At 34.6% G+C, this 23,663-nt stretch overlaps 2 protein-coding genes across 4 annotated transcripts; one reads left to right on the forward strand and one right to left on the reverse strand.

The window, feature by feature from the left end:
- Positions 1 to 307: 307 nt before the first annotated feature.
- LOC145203975 (GDP-fucose transporter 1-like) lies at positions 308 to 4,102 on the reverse strand. Its single transcript, XM_080076365.1, has 7 exons — positions 3,809 to 4,102; positions 3,573 to 3,746; positions 3,037 to 3,251; positions 2,469 to 2,621; positions 1,764 to 1,939; positions 1,366 to 1,554; positions 308 to 1,042 (listed from the first exon to the last, which is right to left on the reverse strand). The coding sequence occupies exons 1-7, from the start codon at positions 3,868 to 3,870 to the stop codon at positions 992 to 994; spliced, it is 1,020 nt and encodes a 339-aa protein (XP_079932491.1). The 5' UTR covers positions 3,871 to 4,102; the 3' UTR covers positions 308 to 991.
- Positions 4,103 to 4,476: 374 nt separating this feature from the next.
- Positions 4,477 to 23,544, forward strand: LOC145203968 (uncharacterized). Of its 3 annotated transcripts, none has more exons than XM_080076355.1 (29): positions 4,477 to 4,666; positions 4,876 to 4,990; positions 5,149 to 5,297; positions 5,769 to 5,855; positions 6,509 to 6,653; positions 7,018 to 7,097; positions 7,159 to 7,297; positions 7,874 to 7,979; positions 8,351 to 8,477; positions 11,735 to 11,894; positions 12,300 to 12,436; positions 12,827 to 12,861; positions 13,670 to 13,928; positions 16,194 to 16,358; positions 16,701 to 16,752; positions 17,014 to 17,120; positions 17,308 to 17,380; positions 18,008 to 18,193; positions 18,266 to 18,331; positions 18,644 to 18,676; positions 19,172 to 19,249; positions 19,762 to 19,923; positions 19,984 to 20,153; positions 20,737 to 20,890; positions 21,312 to 21,439; positions 21,804 to 21,989; positions 22,545 to 22,692; positions 22,800 to 22,965; positions 23,247 to 23,544. In XM_080076355.1, the coding sequence occupies exons 1-28, from the start codon at positions 4,607 to 4,609 to the stop codon at positions 22,955 to 22,957; spliced, it is 3,465 nt and encodes a 1,154-aa protein (XP_079932481.1). In that variant the 5' UTR covers positions 4,477 to 4,606; the 3' UTR covers positions 22,958 to 22,965; positions 23,247 to 23,544. The 3 variants fall into 3 exon arrangements, with proteins under 3 accessions (XP_079932481.1, XP_079932480.1, XP_079932482.1); XM_080076354.1 differs by having other exon boundaries at positions 22,800 to 22,948; XM_080076356.1 differs by lacking the exon at positions 18,266 to 18,331 and having other exon boundaries at positions 22,800 to 22,948.
- Positions 23,545 to 23,663: the final 119 nt, after the last annotated feature.

Consider the following 23,663-nt stretch of genomic DNA (forward strand, 5'->3'; position numbering starts at 1 on the left):
TTCGGTCCCACAAAACACCTTAAAAAAACACTGCCCATCGGTATGTAGAAATAACGTTAAATCATGGATTTTTTGTTTAAACCAAACCAAATGTTGTAAAAATGTGTATAGTCACAACCTGGAGTGTGTACAACGGTTGATTCTGTTGGGGGCTTGGGTTTATATTGATGTAGAGAACAGTAATCGCTAGAAAACTGCTACTGTAGACTTGATTTTACTTTAAACTAGACTTTATTTTCAGTCACAACCTATGTACTTACCTCACACGGTCTAACTTTGGCACTACTACTTAATTATAAGCGGCATGCCACTTTCGGCGATTTAAATTACCAATTCCCTGCAAGACAACAGCAAATTAAAATAGCTTTGCACATCGTACTGTGAACAAAATGACATTGAAAGAATATGGTGCAAAAAATTAAAAAGAAAAACTTGGTTACACACAATGATGCACTGATACAACTTTTAAGCATTATGAATAGTAACATGGTACTAAATTCACAAATAAAAACAAAAAATGGGTCTTTAGGCAAACAGAAATTACTATTTTGTCATACAACTGAAGAAAACCACAAAAATGAAGAAAGTTTAAATCTTTCAATGACACACTGCTGAAGAAGCAAGAATGAAGAATAAAAGCAAGTATTTTAGTATTCATAAGATTTTCACATAGAAAATGAAGAAATTGCACAGAACTGTGAAATTTTTGTCTTAGTACCAATTGAAATGTTGGCTAAATGACAAACAACAAAATGAAATATAAACAACCATTGTCATTTCATGATCAAAAATACTTTTTTTATGAGACACCACAGTATGCAGCAGTTACATAAATAGACAGCATTTCAAAACTTGAAACCTAACATAGCAGCCATTTGCATTCTGTAGATGCTGTTTGTTAAGCAGATCTTATTGATGTAATGGCACTGCGCACTGAGGACCCTGTATCATGAAGTGCTGATAATGTTCAATCTCAGAAAGTTGGACAGCATCAAACATTTAGCCGTAATCCACTTTTTTGTTTTTCCCTTTCAAATTGTACCTGCACACAAAGTACACTTTGATCAATCATTTGTATTTTCATAAATTAGACAAGTACATAAGCATAAAAAATAGCATTTGTATTTCAGTGACATTGTAGGCAAGACAATGAGTAAACATATGGTGTGGTAATATGTGTATTCACTGTCTATAAAACATAAAGGTCAATATGCTGAGGTATACCAATACTGAAATGGCAATGTGTGCTGCAGTAACCCAATGAAAATGGCAACTAATAGGTAAAGACAATGTTACAAAAAAATTGCAAGTACTTGGCCACTCAATACGAGCACAGTAACACAATTAATCTCAAGTATCCTTTACTTTTTCATCATGATCATGCTTCATCTGATTTCTTCTCACTACAGTGTAAAAGAAAGAGCCTGCCAACACCATCATGTTGCTTAGCCACCATAAAGCTGTCTTAGGAGTGTGGTAGTAACCAACAGCTAAAATGGTTTGTGCACAGGCCTTGGCAGTTCCACTAATATTATGTGTGAGGGGTGTAGTCACCTAAAGTTAAAAGAAATGTGAATATCATAACCATGGATTTTTAATGTAGAATAAGTGGAGATTTTATAACATTTGTTTTGAATCCAGTTCTTATATCATTTTTGACTGGTCAATAAAAAATCTGGATCACAAAAAAAGCAAACCAGTCTAAAATATTTTGTGTATCACTTTTTTATTTTAAGTTTGTATGCATATAAAATTCTTCAAACCTGTATCTGCCATGTTGAAACGAAACCAGTCATAAAGCCAAATATGCCAACTAGAATAAATGCACCCCACAAGTATAGATTAGCCAGATCTGGGAACTTGTACACAGTATACAGATCATTGGATAACAGCAGGGCTGGTAGTAATAGTACGCATGAGTTTAAGTTGTTGTAATATCCTAAAAAAAAATAAAACATGACAATTAGTGTGAACTTAGCTTTATGTGAACACTTTTGTAACATTGATTTTGTAAAGTAATGGATAAACTTTACAGTCATTCCAAGTACAGAAAAATCCAGTTAATTGCATTGTAAATTTGACAAGCCATTGATCAGATTAAGCGATGATCTGCACAATATTTATGCCGAATAACTCTGGTTTAGGATAAACATCTCTATGCAATTAAACGGATTGTGTGATTAACCCGATTTGTCTTTACTTATTTAATCATTCAAAGCAACCAATATAGTCAAATAAACTAGTACTTCATTAGGTCTAGTTTTAAACTCTTCAGATATAAAAGGTAAATTTGATGCATATATTTTGACAATCTGTCACCTAATATTATGATTTAAAGTGGGCTGTACCTGCAACTCACATGTTAGGACCGTCATAAATATGATAAAGTTGATAGTAATAGTATCAATGTATTTGTTTTCCTCAACATTTTAAACAAAATGTACCATACAAAATATCGATAGACTCACCTAACTTCCACAAGTTATTTTCTACTGCTGGCAGTACTCTTGATGTGAATATGGCATTAAGACTGACAAAGAAACTAGCAATAGCCCCATAGGCACAACCAATGTATGATAAGTTCACCAGATCTCCTTCAATATTGATACCAAGCATATAACCTAAATAGAATTGAATGGAAGGCGTAATTTATACAACAAGTATGTTGTCAGCTTTCACATCACAAGAAAAGTCAAAAATGCTCTATGTTGAAGCTTGACAATGTTACAATAATATTCAGTAAACCGAATTCGGTTAATCTGGATTTGCACCTAATTCAGACAAAACTTGAGGTACAAATGGTTTGTAATGTGGTAAGGCTTTAACTAATCGACATCGGTTAATTCAGATCTTTGGGCAAATTTTTTGGTCCAAACTGACCTGGATTAACCAAGGTTTATGGTATTGCTAATACTACAAAAACAGCCTAAAGATTACTAACACCATACCTATTGTGGACATTTTGGCTGGTTTAATGTGTTAAAGTACAAAGTAGTGGTATATGTAAGTGTTAGCAAAAACATAAAATGCACTTACCTAACATAATAATTCCACAGCACACAAGAGCAAGTGGAGATGTTGTCTTTTTCAGAATAAAGTAGGACAAAATAACATTGAATAAAGTTGTGAGGGAGCGACCAACATTGTAGAAAGGCACACCGAGGTCACGTAAGCTCAAGTTGTTAAATGTTATCATGGAAACAAAGCAAATTGACACAGGAAGAACCTCCCTTGAAACTTTTTGATCAAACCTTCATGTCAAAAAACATAAATACAATGCATAAGTGTCAAAGAAAAAGCATGGATGAATACAGTTCATGATTTTAAAGATTACTGCAAGAAACAAACAAGCCAATGTATTGTAATTGTATAAACATGATGTTTTGACAGCTTGGTTTATACATTCATTTCATTCAAAAATGATACAAGTTGCTGTCGAAATGTCATGTTCTACACTTCTATGCATAAAAACAAAATGTACAAAACATGTATACTTAAATAAATAAGTCTTAAATATGTTAATTTTAAAGAATTAGTACTAAAAATACAAACAAATTAAAAATATATCTTACTTAAAAGTTGGGAAAGTACTGCCTCTTTTGAACTTTGCGAAAAATGCAATGGTTTGACATAGAATTACTGCCACAAAACATTGGAAAAATGTCACAAAAATGGGAGCATTTAGTTTAATCTCATCAGAGTTAAGTAGACGTTTGTTGAAAAAAACCATTGCAATAGAGGTAAACCTGCACAAAAACAATATTAATTTTCCAATACTTCATGCAAATTAATTTCTCAGTTTGCTTACCAATACAATGCAACAACAAGGGCAATCTTTAAAGATTTTCTTAGAAAGTTTTCCTCCGCCATTTTTGTGACATGTATTATCTGCAACAACAAGTCAAATGTCTATTTACTTACAAGAGTGAATAGAAGACTGAAGAGTGACCCATGTGCTACACTGAATAAAAAAAGAAGTGTTCTAGACTTCTAGTAGCTCTAGAACTGCAACAAATACTTTCGAGCAAAAGCGACCATGTTTGCTTGGTATAGACAGCGTTTAACAAACATTTTTAACTAATCGCCAGCGCAAATAACAACATTAACTCTTCGTTCAATTTCAACTTGCTGACTTTTGAGTTTTGATTTATGATATCCATGACGTGTGTGTTCAGTAGCCCGTGACTATCGCAACGCATGAATGCACACATTTATTTGCAGTCAAATTATATCGAACTCTCTAGATTAAGTGTGAAAAGCTCGTAAGTTTGCCGTGCGTCATTTATTCCGCTTTTTACCAACAAAAAGCGTTTGTTTCGACTTCTGTCAGCAGAGGCGCTTTTACAAAAAAAATTTGAACACAATTCTCCTAAACCGGGGGTAATTCTTGTTAGTTCCTTATTGTATTGCAGTTCTGTTTGTTAAATTGCTGATTGTTCCTCTTTATTACTGTTGCGACAACAAAAAATAATTATTTATTGTTAACCAACGTTTATTCAAGTCCGATCTACTGTTTGAAACTGTAGTTTTTTTGTGTTAAAACGTTTGAAAAAGTGTAAAAAACAAATTTGTGAATATACATGGTTGTTTGGAGTAGGACAGAAAAATGAAGATTGTAGTGAAAACCATGGACTCAAGGTCCTCAACTTTTACTGTTGCTGAACAGGTACTGTACAAATGTGTTTCTAGTTTTTTTTAACTTAACTTTTGTCCGAAACTGACTTAACAATTGTCTAATGTGTAGTTTGTGTATATTCCTTTTTTAACATTTTTAGGTGTTATTATCTGTCAAACTTTATATTTCTGGCTTTTGCATGCAGAAACAGAGATATAGTACATGTGATGAGTATTTATTTGTTTTTACCTTTTTGGCAGACATCAGTAAGGGAATTTAAGCAAACCATTTCGTCGGAGGTAAATGTTCCACCAGACCGACAAAGATTGATATTTCAAGGAAGGGTTTTGTCAGATGACTTTAAATTAAATAAAGGTAAATAAACTAACAATGGTTTGTATGTTTTTAGTGTGCAGTAAACAACAGGAAATGTGAAAAGTTGTAAGGCAGCAAAAGACTTCTGGGTCAACATTTAAAATATATTATAGCACACATTTTTTCATTTATATACTGTTTTTATGTAACTGTGTCAGATCATGATGGGAAAGTTCTTCATTTGGTGCAAAGGCTCCCGGTATCAGCCTCATCAGTGGCATCTTCAACAAGCTCATCAACAAACACTTCTGCACCATCACAGCCTTCACAGGCACAAAATGCCAACATGTTTCCAACCAATCAACTGGTAAATAATTTTCAGAGTGCTTATACAGTAAGCCTCAGTTAAACCAGATTCGGTGATCTGGATTTTTGCCTGATTTTGATAAACTTAAGGTACAAATGATTTGTTGTGTGGTAAGTTTTTTTGACTGAGGTTTACTGCACATAGTTTGTATTTCAAATCAAAAAATCCGCTTGTGTATGATAACAAAGACTTATATATATGTAAAGTATATTTTGCCTCAAACTCGATGTTTAGAAATCTAAATTTCATTTAAATGTAGAATATAAGTGAATTCTTTAAATAAAAATTGAAATACTGTTGCATTTATGCAAATGATGGTCGGTAGACAAAATTCAATTAAAGAAAAGGGAAGTCTTTTTCTGACTAACTGCACTCCAGAAATTACAATTCCATTTGATACTTTGATGACATTTAATTAAAAAATGAGGAATTGTTTCTGTGAAATCACTTAGGGTGTAAACCTTTTTGCAGGCTCAGGTTTTTCAGCAAGCTTTGGGAAGTCTGGGAAGTGTGATATCTGGAGGAAATGTAGCCCCTCCTGTTATCAGTGGAACAGTGGTATGTATTTTTAGTATCAGTCTGTTAAACTCTTGAGCTCAAAACAACAGGAAGTATGGAATGACATGGCATTTTTTTTTGTAAAAGGAACAAATTGTTTAAAATTCATCAAGCCAATAAATGATAAGTAAGCTACATTAGCCAATATAGCCTTGAAGTGTCACCAGCTGCACTAAGACATTATTGATTTGAAACAATGTGCATTATCTGGGGCTTACAAATTGTTTGTAATAGTTTGTATATTTGAAACACTCATCAAGTTGTTTAACTGTTGATAGCACTGGCATGATCACCACACTTTATAAGCTTTGTTTAATTTTTTTGGGAAAAATAGGCAGTTAAATAAAATACAGTAAACCGAAGTGGTTAAACTGGATTCAGTTTATTAAAAAGACAAAACTTTAGGTACAAATAGTATGTAGTGCGGTAGGTCTTCAACTAATCAAACTTTGATAAACCAGACCTTTATCTATTTCGGACAAGTTATTGGGTCCAAGCAGGTCTAGATTAACCGGGCTTTACTATATTGTTTAACTGTTAATAGCACTGACATACCTAATTACACTATATAAATGGTATTTGGTTTTGTTTGAATTGACTTAAAACTATATGAATATTATCACTACAACTAAAAAAAGGATTTTCTGCACCAGTTGTCAACTGATGGTATGGGGCCAAACAATCAAGCCATCGACTTTCACATTGAGGTTGGATCAACCTCAGTGAACCAGCAAACTCCACCTACATCTAACGCCATGACAAACCCAACAATAGCAACTATCCAGCATGAACAAAGAAGTATAAATTGACCTAACATATGTAACATTTGATATGTTCTGCTTCGTATGTCATGTTCTTCTGTCAAACACAGTATTGGAAAGCTGTTTATGGTGACCTACAAGTTTTACCTCTTACATACAGTACTGTTTAGGCCCTTGTTGGCAAAAACTACTAGATCAAAATAATTAGTTCTTCAGATGTAATTGTTGTATGAAATAGTGTTGTGTTGCCAAATGACAACGCCTTGATTGTTAATTAAACGCAAAACGTTAGTTAATTGAAAAAAATAATAATTTTAGGGCAAAAATAGTTTGACCAAATCATCACCAAAGTGCTTTACTTTTTGTATTCAGGCATATACCAACTACAATAATGATTTTAGCTTTCAGTGCTCCACGACGCCAGTTTGATAGAGTGCAACACTTGCTTTTTCATTTGAATGAAGCCTTAACTAAATTAGAAGTAAGTTACATAAGTTACACACCACTTAAAGATATGCCTAAAACTTATTTTCTATTCACAGACCAACAACCCAAATTTATCTACTGGCTCAGCAGCAGCTGCAGCTTCAACCTCTGCTGCCACAGTGGCGTTTGTAGATGGTTCCTTAACTAGTGAAGTTGTGTGTGCCAGTGAAAGTGTACAAGATTCTGCAACTACAGGTATATACTTGTTGGGCATTTTGTAAGGAGAATAGTACTTGTTGTAGCACGCAGCTGTGCTGAATATGTTTGCTCATGTACATCTCATCAGTATAATTGCAAATGCAACTGGTTTTAATAGTTCAAATTATCCCGTATGGCAACATAAATTGCCTACAACATTTGTTACATTTGATACATATCAATACATAAACTTTTTGTAGCACACAACTGTGCTGATTGTGTTTGCTCATGTACATCGGTATATAATTGCTATTGTTTGACAGCTGGTTTTAATGGTTCATATTATTTAGTATGGCAGCATAAATCGCTCGTAACATTTGCCACATTTGATACATATCAATACATAAACTTTGTTTGCATACCACATTCAAGTGTTTAAGCACTATATAATTACCAATGTATGGCAACTGGTTTTAATGGTTCAAATTATCCAGAATGGCAACAAAAAGCGCTCACAACATTTGTTACATCCGATACATTATACATAAACCTTGTTTGCATACCACATTTACGTGTTTGAGCACAATCTGTGTTTAGTTCTTGATTATTTGGTCCTAACATTGCCATTTACAGAAGGTGGGGATGCTGCTGGTGGAGAAAATGATATGGAGACAAATCCACCTGAACCACCATCCACAAGCTCAGCTTCTGCATCAACAGACAGTTCACTAAGAAATAGGTAGCTGCCAAATTGTTATGGGTTACATTTTTTTTCAGTTTAAGAGTATGCTATTTTGAGTCATTCATTATTGTGTTCTACACTGTAGCTCCAACATTTACCCTACCAGAAACCCAAACTAGAAGAAGTTTTTAACAATGTCCGAATTTAATGAATTTTGGACAGTTTTTGTTTTGAAAGGTCGATTATTATCTTTAAACCTGTACCCCCACGATTTACCCCATAGGTCCCTAAAACGAGTAAATTCCTTTAACTATGTCCTATATGGATGAAATTTGACTGCTTGTAGAATTTGCCATTTATAGCTTTAAAGAAACTGTTTTAATTTTTCTAACTGAAACTTTTGTTAACACCTGATTGTTTATGTTTAGACATCCTACACTGAAGGAACTGGGCAAAGTGTACAGAGATGTGATCAAAGCCAAACAAAGGCTGAATCCTTTCCTTGAATATATGGCCGACTTTCTTGAGAAAGATCCTGCATTCACAAGCACAGAGGTGAGAGCAACATTACATGCTTTATTTTGTACGTTACAATTCAAAATAAAAATGTGAGCTAAACGAAATATAATTCCAAACTTTGGTGATTGTTATGTGATTGATTTCATTGGGTTGTGAACATGTACTCTTCATGGCAGATACTAGGATTGAATTTGCTTTCCTGTATAAATTTCAGAATATAAAAAAGGTTCTGTTTAAAAATATTTGCTTTTACAAAAATGTCATTATGTGATCAGTTTGTTAAGATTCAATTTTTCAAAAAAAATATTGTCCAGGTTTTCGGCCAAGTTTGTGTATTTTGTTAGTAATGACCCAACAGTGCTAGCTTAAAAATAATAGAATGCGAAGTGCTGTGGATGGAAAATACAAACAACTGCTTTTGTTTTAGAGAGCATTCACATCACAAAATTTGGCTAAAGTCTGTTAAAAATGTACACTGCATGCATATAATAACTGGAATTAATTTACAAGCTAAGCCATAGTTGGTGTACAGGATATGTGCAAAGCAGAATCCCACATTAAGTCAATAGAGTGTGGGAACAAACAGTTGTTTTGTGTCACCAGAATAGATAGTCCCTTATATATGATATCGGTTGATTACAGTTTGTCAAAAAAAATTTATTGTGTTTTGATCGACTTTAAACAACCCATGTATAAGCAAAAAAAAACAAGTAACCAGGGGCGGCTCGTGCGAGGGGGCTGCGGAGCTGCAGCACCCCCAGTTTTTTTACTTGACATTCCTATTCCAAGTTGTCATACAAAACAATCTTTACATATAGTATTTATGTTTGATCAGTGTATACTAAGAATAACTTTTATGGCATTAATCGCCATTTTATTAAAATAAAATTAATAAAAAATTTGTATTATTTAAAAAAAAATTAAAAAAATAATAATAAGTTATCTATGGCGGAGCTGCAGCTCCAGTTTCGTGACGTTTCATGACGTTTTCAGTTGTACGCATGCGCACTTGGAAAAGCTACATGCCGGGCGAAATAGGCGAGAGGGGGCTGTGGCTCGCGCAGCCCCTCCCGTGACGTAGCGCTAGTTGTGTTGTCTGCTTCGCGTCAGTGAGCTCCAAAGCCAAACCCGTGTGTTTTTAAGTTCGACAGTGAGTGCAGTTAAATAATTATTTTGCTATCATTAAACTTATTGTTTGACTGTTAGTCGTGACTTTTTAAGATGACTGTAAGTGGGTTTCAGTTTTTACAGTTATCATTGAATTAAATAAGTGTATCTAACACCTTGAAAAAGAAAAAAGGTCATCTAACACCTTTAAAAGTCACAATTAACCTTTATAATAAATAACTGAATAAAAAAGATTTATGAAAGTATGGGACAAAACATCTGCTACTCCAATGTCATGCAGGAATAAGCAACAACAAGAAATACTCAGTTTTAGTTCCTAATGCTACCAAAGAAAAATTAAATTTGTGACTGTGAAGTTAAATGCCTCACTGAAATTCGGGCAATATCAAATGCAGATCAAACAACTGCAAGCAACAGGAATTTTGAAATGAAGACAAAAAACAAGTGAAGACAATTTAAAGTGTGGATTTCTTAACACACCATGTGGACAGTATTTGCAACCAAGTGCAATCATGTGTATTGATATAATGGACATGTACTGTTTGTCTAAACAGTAGCTGCTAAATTGCTTCACAGGAAGTGTTTGAACATTCTACAGACAAGATAGTAGTGACACCAAGCACATCTTATTGTTGACAAAGAAAAGCTAGTTACTCATATGAAAATGTTTCTGTAGATCTGATGTTCATGATTACTTTGAAAATAATTAATCTAGAGATGATGATTTGACAAGTTAAATTACTAGGATGAAAAATCCTTTTTGCTGTTTCCATGATTCCTTCAAAGGCAAAACAGTTCTTTTTAACACTGAAAAAGATCCCAATTTTTCTAAGGAACACCAATATTCCCAAAAGACTTGCACTTGCAGTGCTAGTACTAAGTACAAAAACAGTTTCTTAGTTATCATTTGGGATTAAGGAAGAAGCTATCAATTATCATGCCCAAACTATAACTTCATGATTCATTTTGGTTGGAAAAAGGAAGCACAAGATTTAATAATTTGGTTTAAATTTAAGTGAGAGTGTTGTAAATTTTAAAGCTTGAAGGCGTTTTGCACTTAAAAAAGGAATTATAAGCTATTTGCCAGCAAGCAGCACTTATAGCAGTTAAGAAACTAAAATACAATGAATAGTCTGTACACAAAAATTCAAGAAAGATGTTTAAATGAACAAGTTCTAAAACCAATGTAATGCGGTTGTTAAATTTGTTAGTTATGATACCAATAAAAAGCTGTATGGCTAGTTTTTTTGTGTGACAATAATCTGTGAAGTGTCATAGAATAGGTTGAAAACGCTGACTGTGACTAAATTTACTTAAATGAAACATGACAATTTTTGTTGTCGAACTGAAATACGTTGACCTTTTTCGACTCATTTATATCTATTTTTTCTATTAATTTTTTTTCTGTATTCCTGTTGTGTTTTACCGTGTTTACAACCGCTTCCTTTCGAAGCTGTGCCACGTGTGTTTTTGTTTTTCACATTATTACTGAACGTTATTGTGTTTGGCCCGTCGCAGTGCAAGTAAACAAAATACACAAATGATGCCGTCTTGCTGTTTACACTCGTGTACATTATTGCGTAACAAAAATTACGTCACTATGGAGTTGCTAATTAAGATTTGTATTACTTGTTTTTCTACAGATTCTACACAAAACAAATGGCTGGAAAACTAGAAATGTAGCTTTTCAATATATTGCCAACTTATATATGTTAAGTAAAGGCTAAAATTTGTGGGGGCAGCACCCCCACAAATTTTAGGCACGAGCCGCCACTGCAAGTAACTTTTATCAAAACAATGATGTCATGTTTTGTTTGCCCTAATATGGTAAAAAGTTGCACCTTTTCATCTGACAATGACTTTGATAAATTTTGTACACTATGATATTTGGCACTAAATTTTATGCTTATTCACACCTTTCTCGGTTGAAAAATTACTGCTTCCCTTTTTACACTTTTTTCTGTGTTTTCGTGTCAAAGGTCAGTCATAGCTCTTATGTGGGTATTATTTTCTTACAATGGCAGCAGCTAATGTCAAAGCAGTCAACTCCTTCATTCAGATATACTGGCAATTATTTTTTGGCAAACAAATCAACACTGAGCTGCAATGTTAGCATTTATTCGTGTACGATGTATTACCATTTATCTGTTACTTCCTTTTCACAGAGCACAGAGTTTCGTTCAACGTCTCGGAGTCTTTCTCTAATTCTGCAATGCCAGCGGTTATTATCCCAGATCCATGGTATTTTGTCACAAGTAGCTATCCCACTAAGCAGGACGCCACCTCGAACAATGCTTATCAGTGCATCTCAACCTAACATTCCTGGTGAGTGTGTGATCTGGTATTCTGTTAAACTAGTCAACATTTTTTTTTCTGGAAAATGTTAAAAAACATCAAAAAGTTGGTTTTAAGTTTGTTACTGATGCAAATGCATTTTTAAAACACTCTTAAATCTCCAGGCTTACATATTACCTTGAAGACAAGAATTTTTCTCCTGTTAATGTGCTTGGAATCATGTGATACAGTACATTATCTTTCTATTAGTTATTCCCTTTTTGTTCTAATCTAAAGTTTCTGTTCAGTTCTGTAAGGTTAAACTTACTGAAAAAACTTGTTTTGTGAAAATCTAAATCGAAAAGTACACCCAATTTAAAGTCAAGTGTATTTTATAACACAAAGCCCCATATATCAGTTTTGCTGTAAACTGTAAAATAAATTGTTTTTACCCAGCTGGTGTAAGGCGACATGGGGTCCCCGGTCATCCTACCCAGATGCCCAGACCTATGCCTAGAGGTGCAAGACCTGTACGGCCCAATGTAGAAATTTCAGCAACTCCATGGGTTCCTCTGCCCAACCAAATGGGACAGGTATATTTTGTAAAAGTAAAACTGGATGTATCTTAGGTTAAAATTGTGGTAACCACTGTGTTTAAACCGTCTTTTCAAGTCCAAAATTATGATTCCCAAAGTATTCCTAACTATAATGAGGAAAATAATGGCCTAAACGTGGCCCCTCATATCACTGATGATGGCATTAGCATTTGCCGAAACGTTTGATTAATAAAGCATGTCGCTTTTTAAGTCTATTTGGGCTGTTATTGTCCTCATTAAACTTATGAACAGATCTGTGTATAGTATTTGTAAACTAGTCTGTTTGGTCTAGTATAGGAGAGCGATTTAAAATGTAAATACGTATAACATTGTGTGATAAAATTGTTTTTTTAATTGTTTCTATTCATGTTTTATCTTCTTTTGCAGAGACCTGGCCAAGGTGGGGGTCCTCAGATAAGGATGTAAGTACTGTTTCAATAGCATTCAATCTGTGGTAGAAAATAGGGCTTCCCAAACATTCTGCCAGCAATCCTGTACAATTCAAACTTTTCCAAACATACAATTTTCCCTTGCTTTGATAAACTGTTTTAACTTTTAAAACTTAATTTAACTTTTTGTCATGAAGAATGCAGCCTACACTCTACTGAACTGCACCAGTTTAACATCTGGTTTCTTACATGCTTTTATTGCATCATAAACTTGCAAAGCGATGGAGTATTCAAATAATATCCAGCTTGGTCAATAGAATAAAGTGTATATTTTTCGCTGTCTGTTTATGTTTCGATATTCATGTTTTGAAATTTTTTACAAAATTAAAATTTTGTGTTCTTTAGTAGATTTGAAAATGATGCAAGTCAGAAACACTCCAATCCATGACCCGTAGTTAGACTTCCATTACCCGTAGTTTAGGAAGTCCTGGTATAAATGTTTTGTTTAAAACCTAATGATTTTTGGTCAGGATTGTTTCCAACAGAACCTGTACTTGATTTGCACTTTTTTGGTGCTACATCAAATATTGTTGATTTATAAGGGAAAGTTTAAATACAGATTTATTGCAAGCTTTCTCCCTGTTGTTAAATAGTTCGGACAATAACAATTTGCTTCCACAAAACTCATTGTTTGGTCATACATGTAGAATGTTATGCCCTATTGGTGCCTAGTCAATAAGAAAGTTTGTAGTTTCGGCTGTTCCAAAATTTTTGCATCAACTTTGTCAGTGTTGTATCAAGTATATTTGTGCAGATTTTTATTATGCTTTTTTTCTTACAGGGTGAGAATGTCAGCCCCAATTGGCCCTGGTGGGTTTCAGCCTCCTCTTCTGCAATTTCCCCACCCCCAGTTTGTACCCAATGCCCCTACTTACCGACCAAATGCTGGTGGAAATGCCCCACGTCCAACAACTGCACACTCACAACCACCCAGGCCTGCTGCCCAGAATCAACGTCCAGTTGCACCTGTTATTCCAACCCCAGCACCCAGTCAACCTGAAAGCTCAATCACTGTTGATCGGCCTCGCTACAATGTGGAGGTATATGTTTGTTGCTTCAACAAGTGTACTTGGTATCACACACAACAACATCTAAAAGTAACACACATTAAACACACTTCCATACACTCCATACATTTGCATCTTATGCTATTGACAATGCAAAAAACGATTTCGAATGCTTGGGTGAAGATTGTGTTGTAAATCAGCACATTGGAGTGATTCTTCAATTTAATTTTTGTCCTGTTTGAGAAAAATCTCGACCATCAAACAGACGCACAGACCAAAAAAGTGTTCTTAAAACCTTTTTATGTCTCTCAACAGTTCATTTCTTTATAGGTGAAAAATGTTTTGATGAACACTGCTGTAACAATTGCCCTATGTTTTTTGGGGCATTGTAAACTTTATTATTATGGGTCCCCTTCCCTGAAGGGGACACATTTTGATTTTACTCGATTTGTTTTTTTTTTTTTCTTTTTTTTTCTTTGTTTTTTTTTCTTCCCTCAAGTTTGTCCACCCCACTTTGCCAAGAAATGTTTGATGGATTTGGATGAAATTTTCACAGATGGTAGATGTGCCATTTGTTTTGTTCGACTCGATAGCCCCAGTGTTTACCCCACTAGCCCCCTAAAATGGGTGATTTTTTAAACAATGTCCGAATTGGATGAAATTTGGACAGTTTGTTCATTGTGCCATTTTAGGGCATCGTTTGTTGTGTTTTACCCTGTAGCCCCAATATTTACCCCACTAGCCCCCTGAAATGGGTGATTTTTTGAACAATGTCCGAATTGGATGAAATTTGGACAGTTTGTTGATTGTGCCATTTTAGGGCATCGTTTGTTGTGTTTTACCCTCTAGCCCCAATATTTACCCCACTAGCCCCCTAAAATGGGTGATTTTTTTAAACAATGTCCGAATTGGATGAAATTTGGACAGTTTGTTCATTGTGCCATTTTAGGGCATCGTTTGTTGTGTTTTACCCTGTAGCCCCAATATTTACCCCACTAGCCCCCTAAAATGGGTGATTTTTTAAACAATGTCCGAATTGGATGAAATTTAGACAGTTTGTTGATTGTGCCATTTTAGGGCATCGTTTGTTGTGTTTTACCCTCTAGCCCCAATATTAACCCCACTAGCCCCCTAAAATGGATGATTTTTTTAAACAATGTCCGAATTGGATGAAATTTAGACAGTTTGTTCATTGTGCCATTTTAGGGCATCGTTTGTTGTGTTTTACCCTGTAGCCCCAATATTTACCCCACTAGCCCCCTAAAATGGGTGATTTTTTAAACAATGTCCGAATTGGATGAAATTTAGACAGTTTGTTGATTGTGCCATTTTAGGGCATCGTTTGTTGTGTTTTACCCTGTAGCCCCAATATTTACCCCACTAGCCCCCTAAAATGGGTGATTTTTTAAACAATGTCCGAATTGGATGAAATTTAGACAGTTTGTTGATTGTGCCATTTTAGGGCATCGTTTGTTGTGTTTTACCCTGTAGCCCCAATATTTACCCCACTAGCCCCCTAAAATGGGTGATTTTTTGAACAATGTCCGAATTGGATGAAATTTGGACAGTTTGTTCATTGTGCTATTTTAGGGCATCGTTTGTTGTGTTTTACCCTGTAACCCCAATATTTACCCCACTAGACTCCAAAAATGGGTGATTTTTTAAACAATGTACGATTTGGATGAAATTTGGACAGTTTGTTCATTGTTCCATTTTAGGGCGTCGATTATTGTGTTTCACCATGTAGCCCAATATTTAGTGCTTAAGCCACCTATTGTTTATAAAACGTCCGATTTGGATGAATTTTTGATAGTTTTTTGAATTTGGCATTTGTAGCTGTCGAATATTGCGTTTCACCCTGCAGCCCTAATATTTACCCTACCTACCCCCCAAAATGGGTGAATTAATCAACAATACATTTTCACAGTTTGTATAATATGCCATTTTGAGATGTCAGTGTTTTATGCTATTTAGGCACACAAACTTATAACAATGTCTCAATTGCATGAGATTTGGACAGTTTGTACTTTACAACTTTTTTTTTAAGTAACACTACCAATCACTGTGTTTGACTTTATAGCAACGTTTCTTATGGTTGTCTGTTTACAACTTTGCGGTATCGGGGACCCATGAGTTTCTGCCTGCAGAAACAAATCAAGATTATAAAAATGTTGGCTAATATGGGACCCAATATAAATAAATATAGAGAATATATTACAGTTTGCAGAATAGGTTGTAGTGTATATGCTATAGTAAAATGTGCTAAGCCACCCTTCTAGTTATTTTTTATGTTTTTAGGTGAATGCATCCATCCAACCGTACATCCACATATCTGTGAACCCAAACAACCCACAAACATCTGCTTCCCAGAGTCAACCTGCATCTGCAACAGCTAATGTGTCAAGAATGGAGGTTGATTTCGATTCATTGCCTTCTTTTGAACCTGTTGTGTCTTCAGCCCAGGTATTCCATAAATGATACACACTAAATATCAGGATTTGTTAAAAAGAGTATTTGGTGGTGGCATAGAAAGGGTATAGTATGTTGGTGTTTATTGTTAAACAATGTACTCGTTAAGCTGGAGACAGTACACATGGTTTCGACCTATAAGGTCTCATCAGTGCAGCTGGTGATGAGAGATTGGCCCTTTAACGGCACTCCAGTTTGCTGGGAGTAACCAACGCTTGGGTTTCCAACGCTGTGTGCAGTTTCCAACGCTGTTATCTTTTATTGGCTCTATGCTTTAACAGTGTACTCGTTAATTGAGAAATATTGACATTTTTCAAGCAACCTTTTGTATTGCAGACCATCACTTCAGGAACCAGTGGTACATTGCCTAACTTGCCAAATATTCCAGGTAAACAATTTAGATTTGACACTCAAACAAATAAATGCCATGTAGTCACCTGTGAATAATCTATCATTGTAAAAAAAGTTTAGACATTAATTTTTATTTGTTAACTTTACAATATCATTCTTTTTTTAACATGTTGGATTAATTTTATCAATTCTGTAATTAAACAAAATTATAACAGTATATTTTCTGGTGCAGTATATTTTCTTTACAAACGATTATATTAAGTTGTAAAATTGTAGAGAAATCTGTTTTATTGTGTAGGTCTTTCTACTGAACGATTGCACAACCTAATAATGGATTCTGTTCGGCAAGCAACTGATGGTCAAGTCCCAACCCCAATGGTAGTAGAAGGACAAGCTGGTGGAGAGGTGGGTTCATTTTGTCGAAGTTATAGCTGTGTTCATGTTTTGTATGAAAAATAGTGGTTTGAATTAGTCTTTTTTTGTTAATTTTGCCATAGCCATGTCCATGTTTAAGTAGTGGGTACTTATAGTAATGGTCTGATTTTGTGTCAAAGTGCAATATATAAATTGGCATTATGGAATTTTTTTACAGAATCAAATTGCAAGCAATGTTTCCAACATGGTAGGACAGGCAGTCTACAATGCTGTGTTTAATCATTTATCAGGTAAGCACTTTTTTTGTAGACACACACTTGTTTGTCACAGGCATGATATTAAATTCACCATTTAGTGTTTGACAAAGTTTTTATTGCAAGTCTAAGTATACCACCAGAGGTTGGACATTCCAGTTTATTATAGGTGCCCTTAATCCATAGTTATTATTGGTTCCTTTCTATAGGGCAGTGTTTCTAAAATTATTGGTCAGGCTCAAAGTTGGGTCACCTGAAAAATATTTTCAGTCACCTGTTTTAGAAAGAGCATCTACTTCTTAACTTTGTTTCAGAGCGTTTTTAAAGTTTGAGCTAAATGGAAATTTGATCATGAAAAAAGAAGATCTGTTTAATTTTTTGACTAAACATTTCCACATTAACATAGGAATTAACAATAAAACCAGATTAAAATAGTAATAATGCACATCCATGGGTCGCGAGAAACCAGTAAGGAATTTTTTTAGAAGAATTTTGGTTGCATCAAAAAATAAATTGGAAACCACTGCTATAGGCGACACATCGTGATTTAGTTGGTTTGTTTGTTTTTTACTTGATTTTACCAAACTTTCAGACAAACATGTGCCAAAAAATGATGCCTATGCCAGCAGCATAATATAAGAAGTTCTTCTGTCTATCTTTTAGGTTCATCTTCAACAAGTGCATCAGCCTCTACACCAGGAACAACCAATACTGCTACAACCAGTCAGGCAGACCAAACTCCAACCACATCAACCACTGCGACTTCTAGCCAGCCCTCACCAAGCGAAGCTATGGATTACAACCAATCTTCAAGTGTTGCTAGCTCCAGTTCACAGGAAACACCCAAAGGTTGTTTCTACTTTAGCTGAGATTTTGTCTGCTTTTTGAACCCTATGTAATTAAGGCTCTAAATTTTTGCAGTTGACAGAGATATAAGTGCTGATGGATTGGACAAAATTATTAGTGGAGGAGGATTCGGCTCATTAAGTATGTTGATACTTTTACTTCGTATTATTTTGCAACTAAGCTTATAGTTATAAGTAGCCTAAGACAGTGTGTTTTTTTTTACTTTTTTCAATTTAAATCACACTATCAAAAATGAGTCACCAAATTTCATTCACCAGTCACACAGTGTCAGTCAGAAGCCGAGTTAGTTAAAACAAAGCATATTTATTCAAAGACTTTTCTGCAAGATTTTCTAGAAGCTCAAGTTATGTCTATTCAAATAGTGAATATTAAACACAGAATAGCAAATGACCCATTTAAAAGCTTTTGAACATTTTTTTATGTTTCTTTCAGGTCCCAAAGAAACAGCAAAACCAGACACACCAGGTCGGTCATATATGCTTTCAAACCATTTTTATGTATATTGTTTGTGTTTTATGTGCCATGAGAGATTTCCAAGTGTGCCGCAAAATATTTCCTTCTTAAAAGTGCAAACCTACCCTTGTGTTACTTCATGACAAAATACTGGTGTGCATAACAAAGTTTAAAAAGTTCATATTTTCGTTGTATGTAATTAAAAGCATCCGTACCCATAATAACAAAGTTGAACATTACAATTTTTAAAGAACTTTTGTTATGTTAACCTGCAAAAAATTTTAGTGCTTTAGAGCGCTGCATGCTTAAAAAGTTTGAGAACCACTGGTCAAGTCACTTGAAAAACCAGCACCTGTGTTGTGCCCACTTGCTTAATGTGTTCACATAATCTTAAAGCATGGTTATGAGAATTAGGAGATCATTTGGTAACTTTGTATTTGACAACATTGTAGCTGAATACATCTTATTTCCAAAAAATCCTTACATGTGCATCTATTGCTTTTACAGGCACAAGTGATGACCGTGGTAAAATAGAAGTGATGAAAATTATCAAAGATGAAATCAAGTCAAGAGGCTCACTGAAGTGTAAGTACATGCGATAAATTATTAGAAAAGCTTAAAAATAACCTGAAAAATTTGGTACTACCAGTCATGCCTTATGAAAATCTAGTCCAGTTGGGAAATAGGTTTAGAAAAATCCAGTGGGATAAGCAAGAAAATAATATTATTGAACCTTTTTTACCATGTTACTACCATTTCTGAAATGAGTGGTGTTTTTGTGTGGTATGAATAGGAATCTTTGTGTTTTTTGTATGTATTAAATTAGATTGCAATGTTCGTTATGATTTTGAAAAACAGTTCATGTCTAAAATAGTTGGTAAAAGTATTCCTTTTTTGCTGATGGACTGTTTTATTTTGTACTGTCACAAATTAAGTTTTTATATCCATCATAAACCTAAAAAAAACTGTCAATCAAAAAGTGGCACTTGTTATTAACATCCAGTTTACAACTTAAACATTTTCAATTGCAACACTTTAAATACCAAGCTAACTTTTGAAGTTGGTTATTTATTAAAAATTGAAAACATTGTTTGCAGCACCATTGGAAGATCAGCCTGGGACATCGAAACGCAAACCTATGGGCCGAATATCACTGAATCCAGAAGACGTTAAAGTTCCAACTGGCAGCATGGCTTCCATGAATGACCTCGCTAGACAACTTGGTTATGACTTTCCAAGCATTGAAAGCGTTACTTCAAGTATGAACTATATTGTTTTTGTAGATTGACCAGTTTTGCATAATCTTTAAACGTTTTTAGACATGGCTGAAAAAATCATGCTTGTCTGTGGAGAAGAAATCACAAACGATGAATCATTTGAGTTTTTCCGAGGAGACATCCGTCCACTGCAAAAACTTCGTCTACCTTTGCAAAAGTTGTTTTCCAAAGAGTTTTTTAAAGGAAAGAAGCCAACACTTGACGATATTAAGGTTTGAAACAGTCATTGCTGTACAAAGTCATTATGAAAAGTTTAAAAAAGTAATGTTTTGTCATTTTTTGTAAAGGCACCCAACCTGTTAATAACAAAAACATACATTTTGGGTTTAAGACCAAAACTTGTTTAAAGTTTGGTGCTGTTTTAAATTATTTTTGGAATGCTGTTGTAAAGTTTTTTGAAAGTTATGTGTGCAGCTTAAAAAATATAGTAAAAGAATCCTCCCTCTATCAAGCTACACAAATACTATTTACTTATACTGGACAAAATTTCAAAAACTTTTGGTAACATCAGGCTTGGCTATCTACAAAAATCAATACTGTAATATTGAATCACCAAACATGTCTTTATGATACTTACTTTTTGAATTTAAGTACAAAAATTTTAAACAATAACAAACATGGCGTTCTGCTATTATATCAGATATATACATTCTTTTAGTCTTCCAAATATAATTAAATTGACAAATAACATTGACAGTTCAGGCATATAAAACAATTCTGGTTTTTGAAACAAAAATGTGGAGTTTGACCTCTTTGATTGTTTTTAAGGTTTCAAAACATGATTTTTTTTTCCAGATGGCTGGAGAAGTTTTATCCGAGTCATATGAACCTTCAGTGATTAAGTTTTTCTTACGCAGCAAATCAAAAAATGACATAGACAGTGCAAAGTCGAACTTGGCTCTCCACAAATTTTTTATCACCAAAGCAATGGAGTTTGTTTTTTTGGCTGGTAAGAGACATAAATACAGATGTGTTCAATAAAATGTCAACTTTCTATATGCTCACCACTGCACATGTGTAGCTCAGTTGGTAGAGCGGGAGTCCCAGAATGGCTCATGTCGTGGGTGTGAACCCCACCACAGACTTGTAGCCTATGTCTTGGTGACCAGCAGATTCAGTATAATGTGTATAGGCCTGTTTTACTATGATTTGGAAATGAGTGTTTGCTGGTCTGAGTGATGCTTTAGGGCTGATCCCAGTTATGAATTTATGTTCATCTTATTTAATGACATAAGAATATATATATTGCACTTAACAATCGTCAGTATATATTTTATTTACCTAAAATATAAGTAAGGTAATTTTTAGGCAAACATATTTATCTTACTGATAAAATGTAAGAAATACAATGTAAACACGGTGTATTTTAGATGATTCTTCATATGCCCAAGATTTTGACAAACACATTCGCTACACATTAGCTGTTTGGGTGCGACTGAATGAACAAATCCTGAAAGGAGGGCGGCGTACCTTTGCTAAAGTTGTTCTGGCAACAAATGTAAGAACTATATTTAAAATTCTCTGATGGTTTAAAATGTAGCATGTAGGCTATATTTTAAAAGATCTACAAGCAAGCATGATTTTTAAGGAACATGTTTTTGTGCAACGTTAAAAAAAACTTTACCAACAAAAGTTGTTCTTGCAACAAATGCAAGAATTGACTTTAAAATTCTCTGATGATTTAAAAATTGGCTGGTAAATTTTGAAAGCTGGACAAAGCAAAACATGATTTTCAAGAAACTTTTTATGTGAAAATTATATGTTACTATTTCACTTTGGTCAGTTTGTAGAATGAATTAAAGAAAACCCCACCTTAATCAAACAGTCAACAATTAAAAGCTAATAGAATTGTTGGTTTTAAGGACATCTTTTCCATGATGCACGATCCACTTACAATTTTGAGCCGTGGTTTGCTGCGCTACGAGGGTAATGATGAACACCCTATTCTGAAACTGTTTGAAGCACTTGCAAATTTTGCTCCAATTTCTCAGAAAGATATTGACCAGTTCATTGTGAAATGGGGTGACAAACAAAAAGTCGTTGATGATGTAAGTAATTAAGTATACACTAATTATCATTTACCTGGTCAACACAGAACGTTAACGATTGTGTTTGGTTGTGTGTGCTTGACAAAACATTAAAAGGGAAGATATTAATTTTTCTGTGTAGAAAGAATTAGGGATGGGCCGAAACTGTAAATGTTCTGATTGGCCCAACATGTGAGGTACTCAGTGCATTGTGACGTTATAAACATTCCCAATTCCATGCTAGTTTTGTAGCTTTCCAATGTCACCAGTGGTGTACTAAGCTGTACAGGCCCCAGAAGTATGTGTTTTTCCACCATCTATTTAAAAACGACATTTTTGTTTTTGGATACCCTTTTAAACGCTGGTTTCATATGTTAGCATGGCATGAATATGCAAATTCACTGCTTGGGTCGGTTTATGCAACTGGTCGGTCGAGCACCAAGCATCAAAAACAGCAATGTTTGGTACCGAGTACTCAGGTTCGGGCTTGGTTTGGCTTGGCTCATCCTTAGAAATAATAGCAATTAATAGTATACAACACCTGAATCAAAATATATATTTGTTTGCATGAAAAAGGCGGTGCAAGCAATCATGGATGTTATTGAGGCTGGAACAGCAAGAATAGATGCAGAGACTGCTCGAAAAAAAGCTGCTGAAGAAAAAGCAGCCAAAGAAGCAGCAGCAGAAATGAAAACTGCTGAGGCAAATACTTCATCTGCTGAAGGTATGGTTTTATTCCTAGCTATTCCTAGAATGCAACTACAGGACTCTACCTGTACTGCATTCTGTCATTAAACCAAATTAGTTGATAATTATGTTGCTTGTTATTAGTTCCTGATGAAAACGCATGGAAAAAAGAAGTTTCACCTGAATGGGTTGAGACCATTGTAAACGATATTGAAAAGCAAAAATCTGTGCCCCCTCAGGCCCCATTCAGTGAGGCTTACATGGCAGGAATGCCTGCCAGTAAAAGACGAAAGGTGAAGTAACTTCAACAGTAAGTGTGTATGCTTTAAGTAAGTTAAACTTTTAATATGGTATCCCTTTCTGTCTCAAAACACATTCTGACCAAATTATGAATATTAAGTAAACCTGCGTCAATCCAGTTTTGTCTGGATTGGGCAAAAATCCAGATTAACCGATGTCGGTTAGTTAAAGCCTTACCACATTTCAAATTATTTGTGCCTAAGTTTTGTCTGAATTGGGCAAAAATCCGGATTAACCAAGGTTTACTGTAGTACTTGTCCAAATTTTTTTTAACCCAAAATTACTTTTTAGATAATTGCATGATCCGTTTTTATCTTAATGAAGTGATTGTGTGGTGCGGGAACAAAAAGTAATTCAGGATCACATATTCTGATGAATAATTCTCAAACCTGAGGCTTTTAACCTGGCATCATTTTTTTGTTTAGCTTATTATTGTGTGTTTGCTGTTTGTGACCTTAACTTGGAAAACTGTTTTAGTACATGACTGCTTGATATCAGATGCCTGTTTTCAATGTGTAGCCATTTGTTTTACTAATTGCGCCCACATGGGCTGTGCATCATCTTATTGTAAAATAAATAATATGTTATATTTGTTTTGCTATCAGCTTCAGCAAGTCAGGAGAGTCAAAAAAAGCCTGTGTAGTGCCCTATATGGGCTAACAGCAAGTTATGTCATAAGTTTTTGTCATCAAGCAAAGGCGTCATACA

The sequence above is a fragment of the Phallusia mammillata genome, chromosome 8 (assembly GCF_965637545.1).
Source record: "Phallusia mammillata chromosome 8, kaPhaMamm4.hap1.1, whole genome shotgun sequence".
NCBI lineage: Eukaryota > Metazoa > Chordata > Ascidiacea > Phlebobranchia > Ascidiidae > Phallusia > Phallusia mammillata.

Coding starts and splice junctions, on each gene's coding strand:
- LOC145203975 (XM_080076365.1), bottom strand. CDS start 3,870: ATGGCGGAGGAAAACTTTCTAAGAAAATCTTTAAAGATTGCCCTTGTT. Junction 2,622..3,036: donor CTGTGGAATTATTATGTTAG/GTAAGTGCATTT, acceptor AATTCTATTTAG/GTTATATGCTTGGTATCAAT. Junction 1,555..1,763: donor TTTCAACATGGCAGATACAG/GTTTGAAGAATT, acceptor TTTTAACTTTAG/GTGACTACACCCCTCACACA.
- LOC145203968 (XM_080076354.1), top strand. CDS start 4,607: ATGAAGATTGTAGTGAAAACCATGGACTCAAGGTCCTCAACTTTTACT. Junction 17,121..17,307: donor AAGGACAAGCTGGTGGAGAG/GTGGGTTCATTT, acceptor ATTTTTTTACAG/AATCAAATTGCAAGCAATGT. Junction 18,677..19,171: donor AGCAAAACCAGACACACCAG/GTCGGTCATATA, acceptor TTGCTTTTACAG/GCACAAGTGATGACCGTGGT.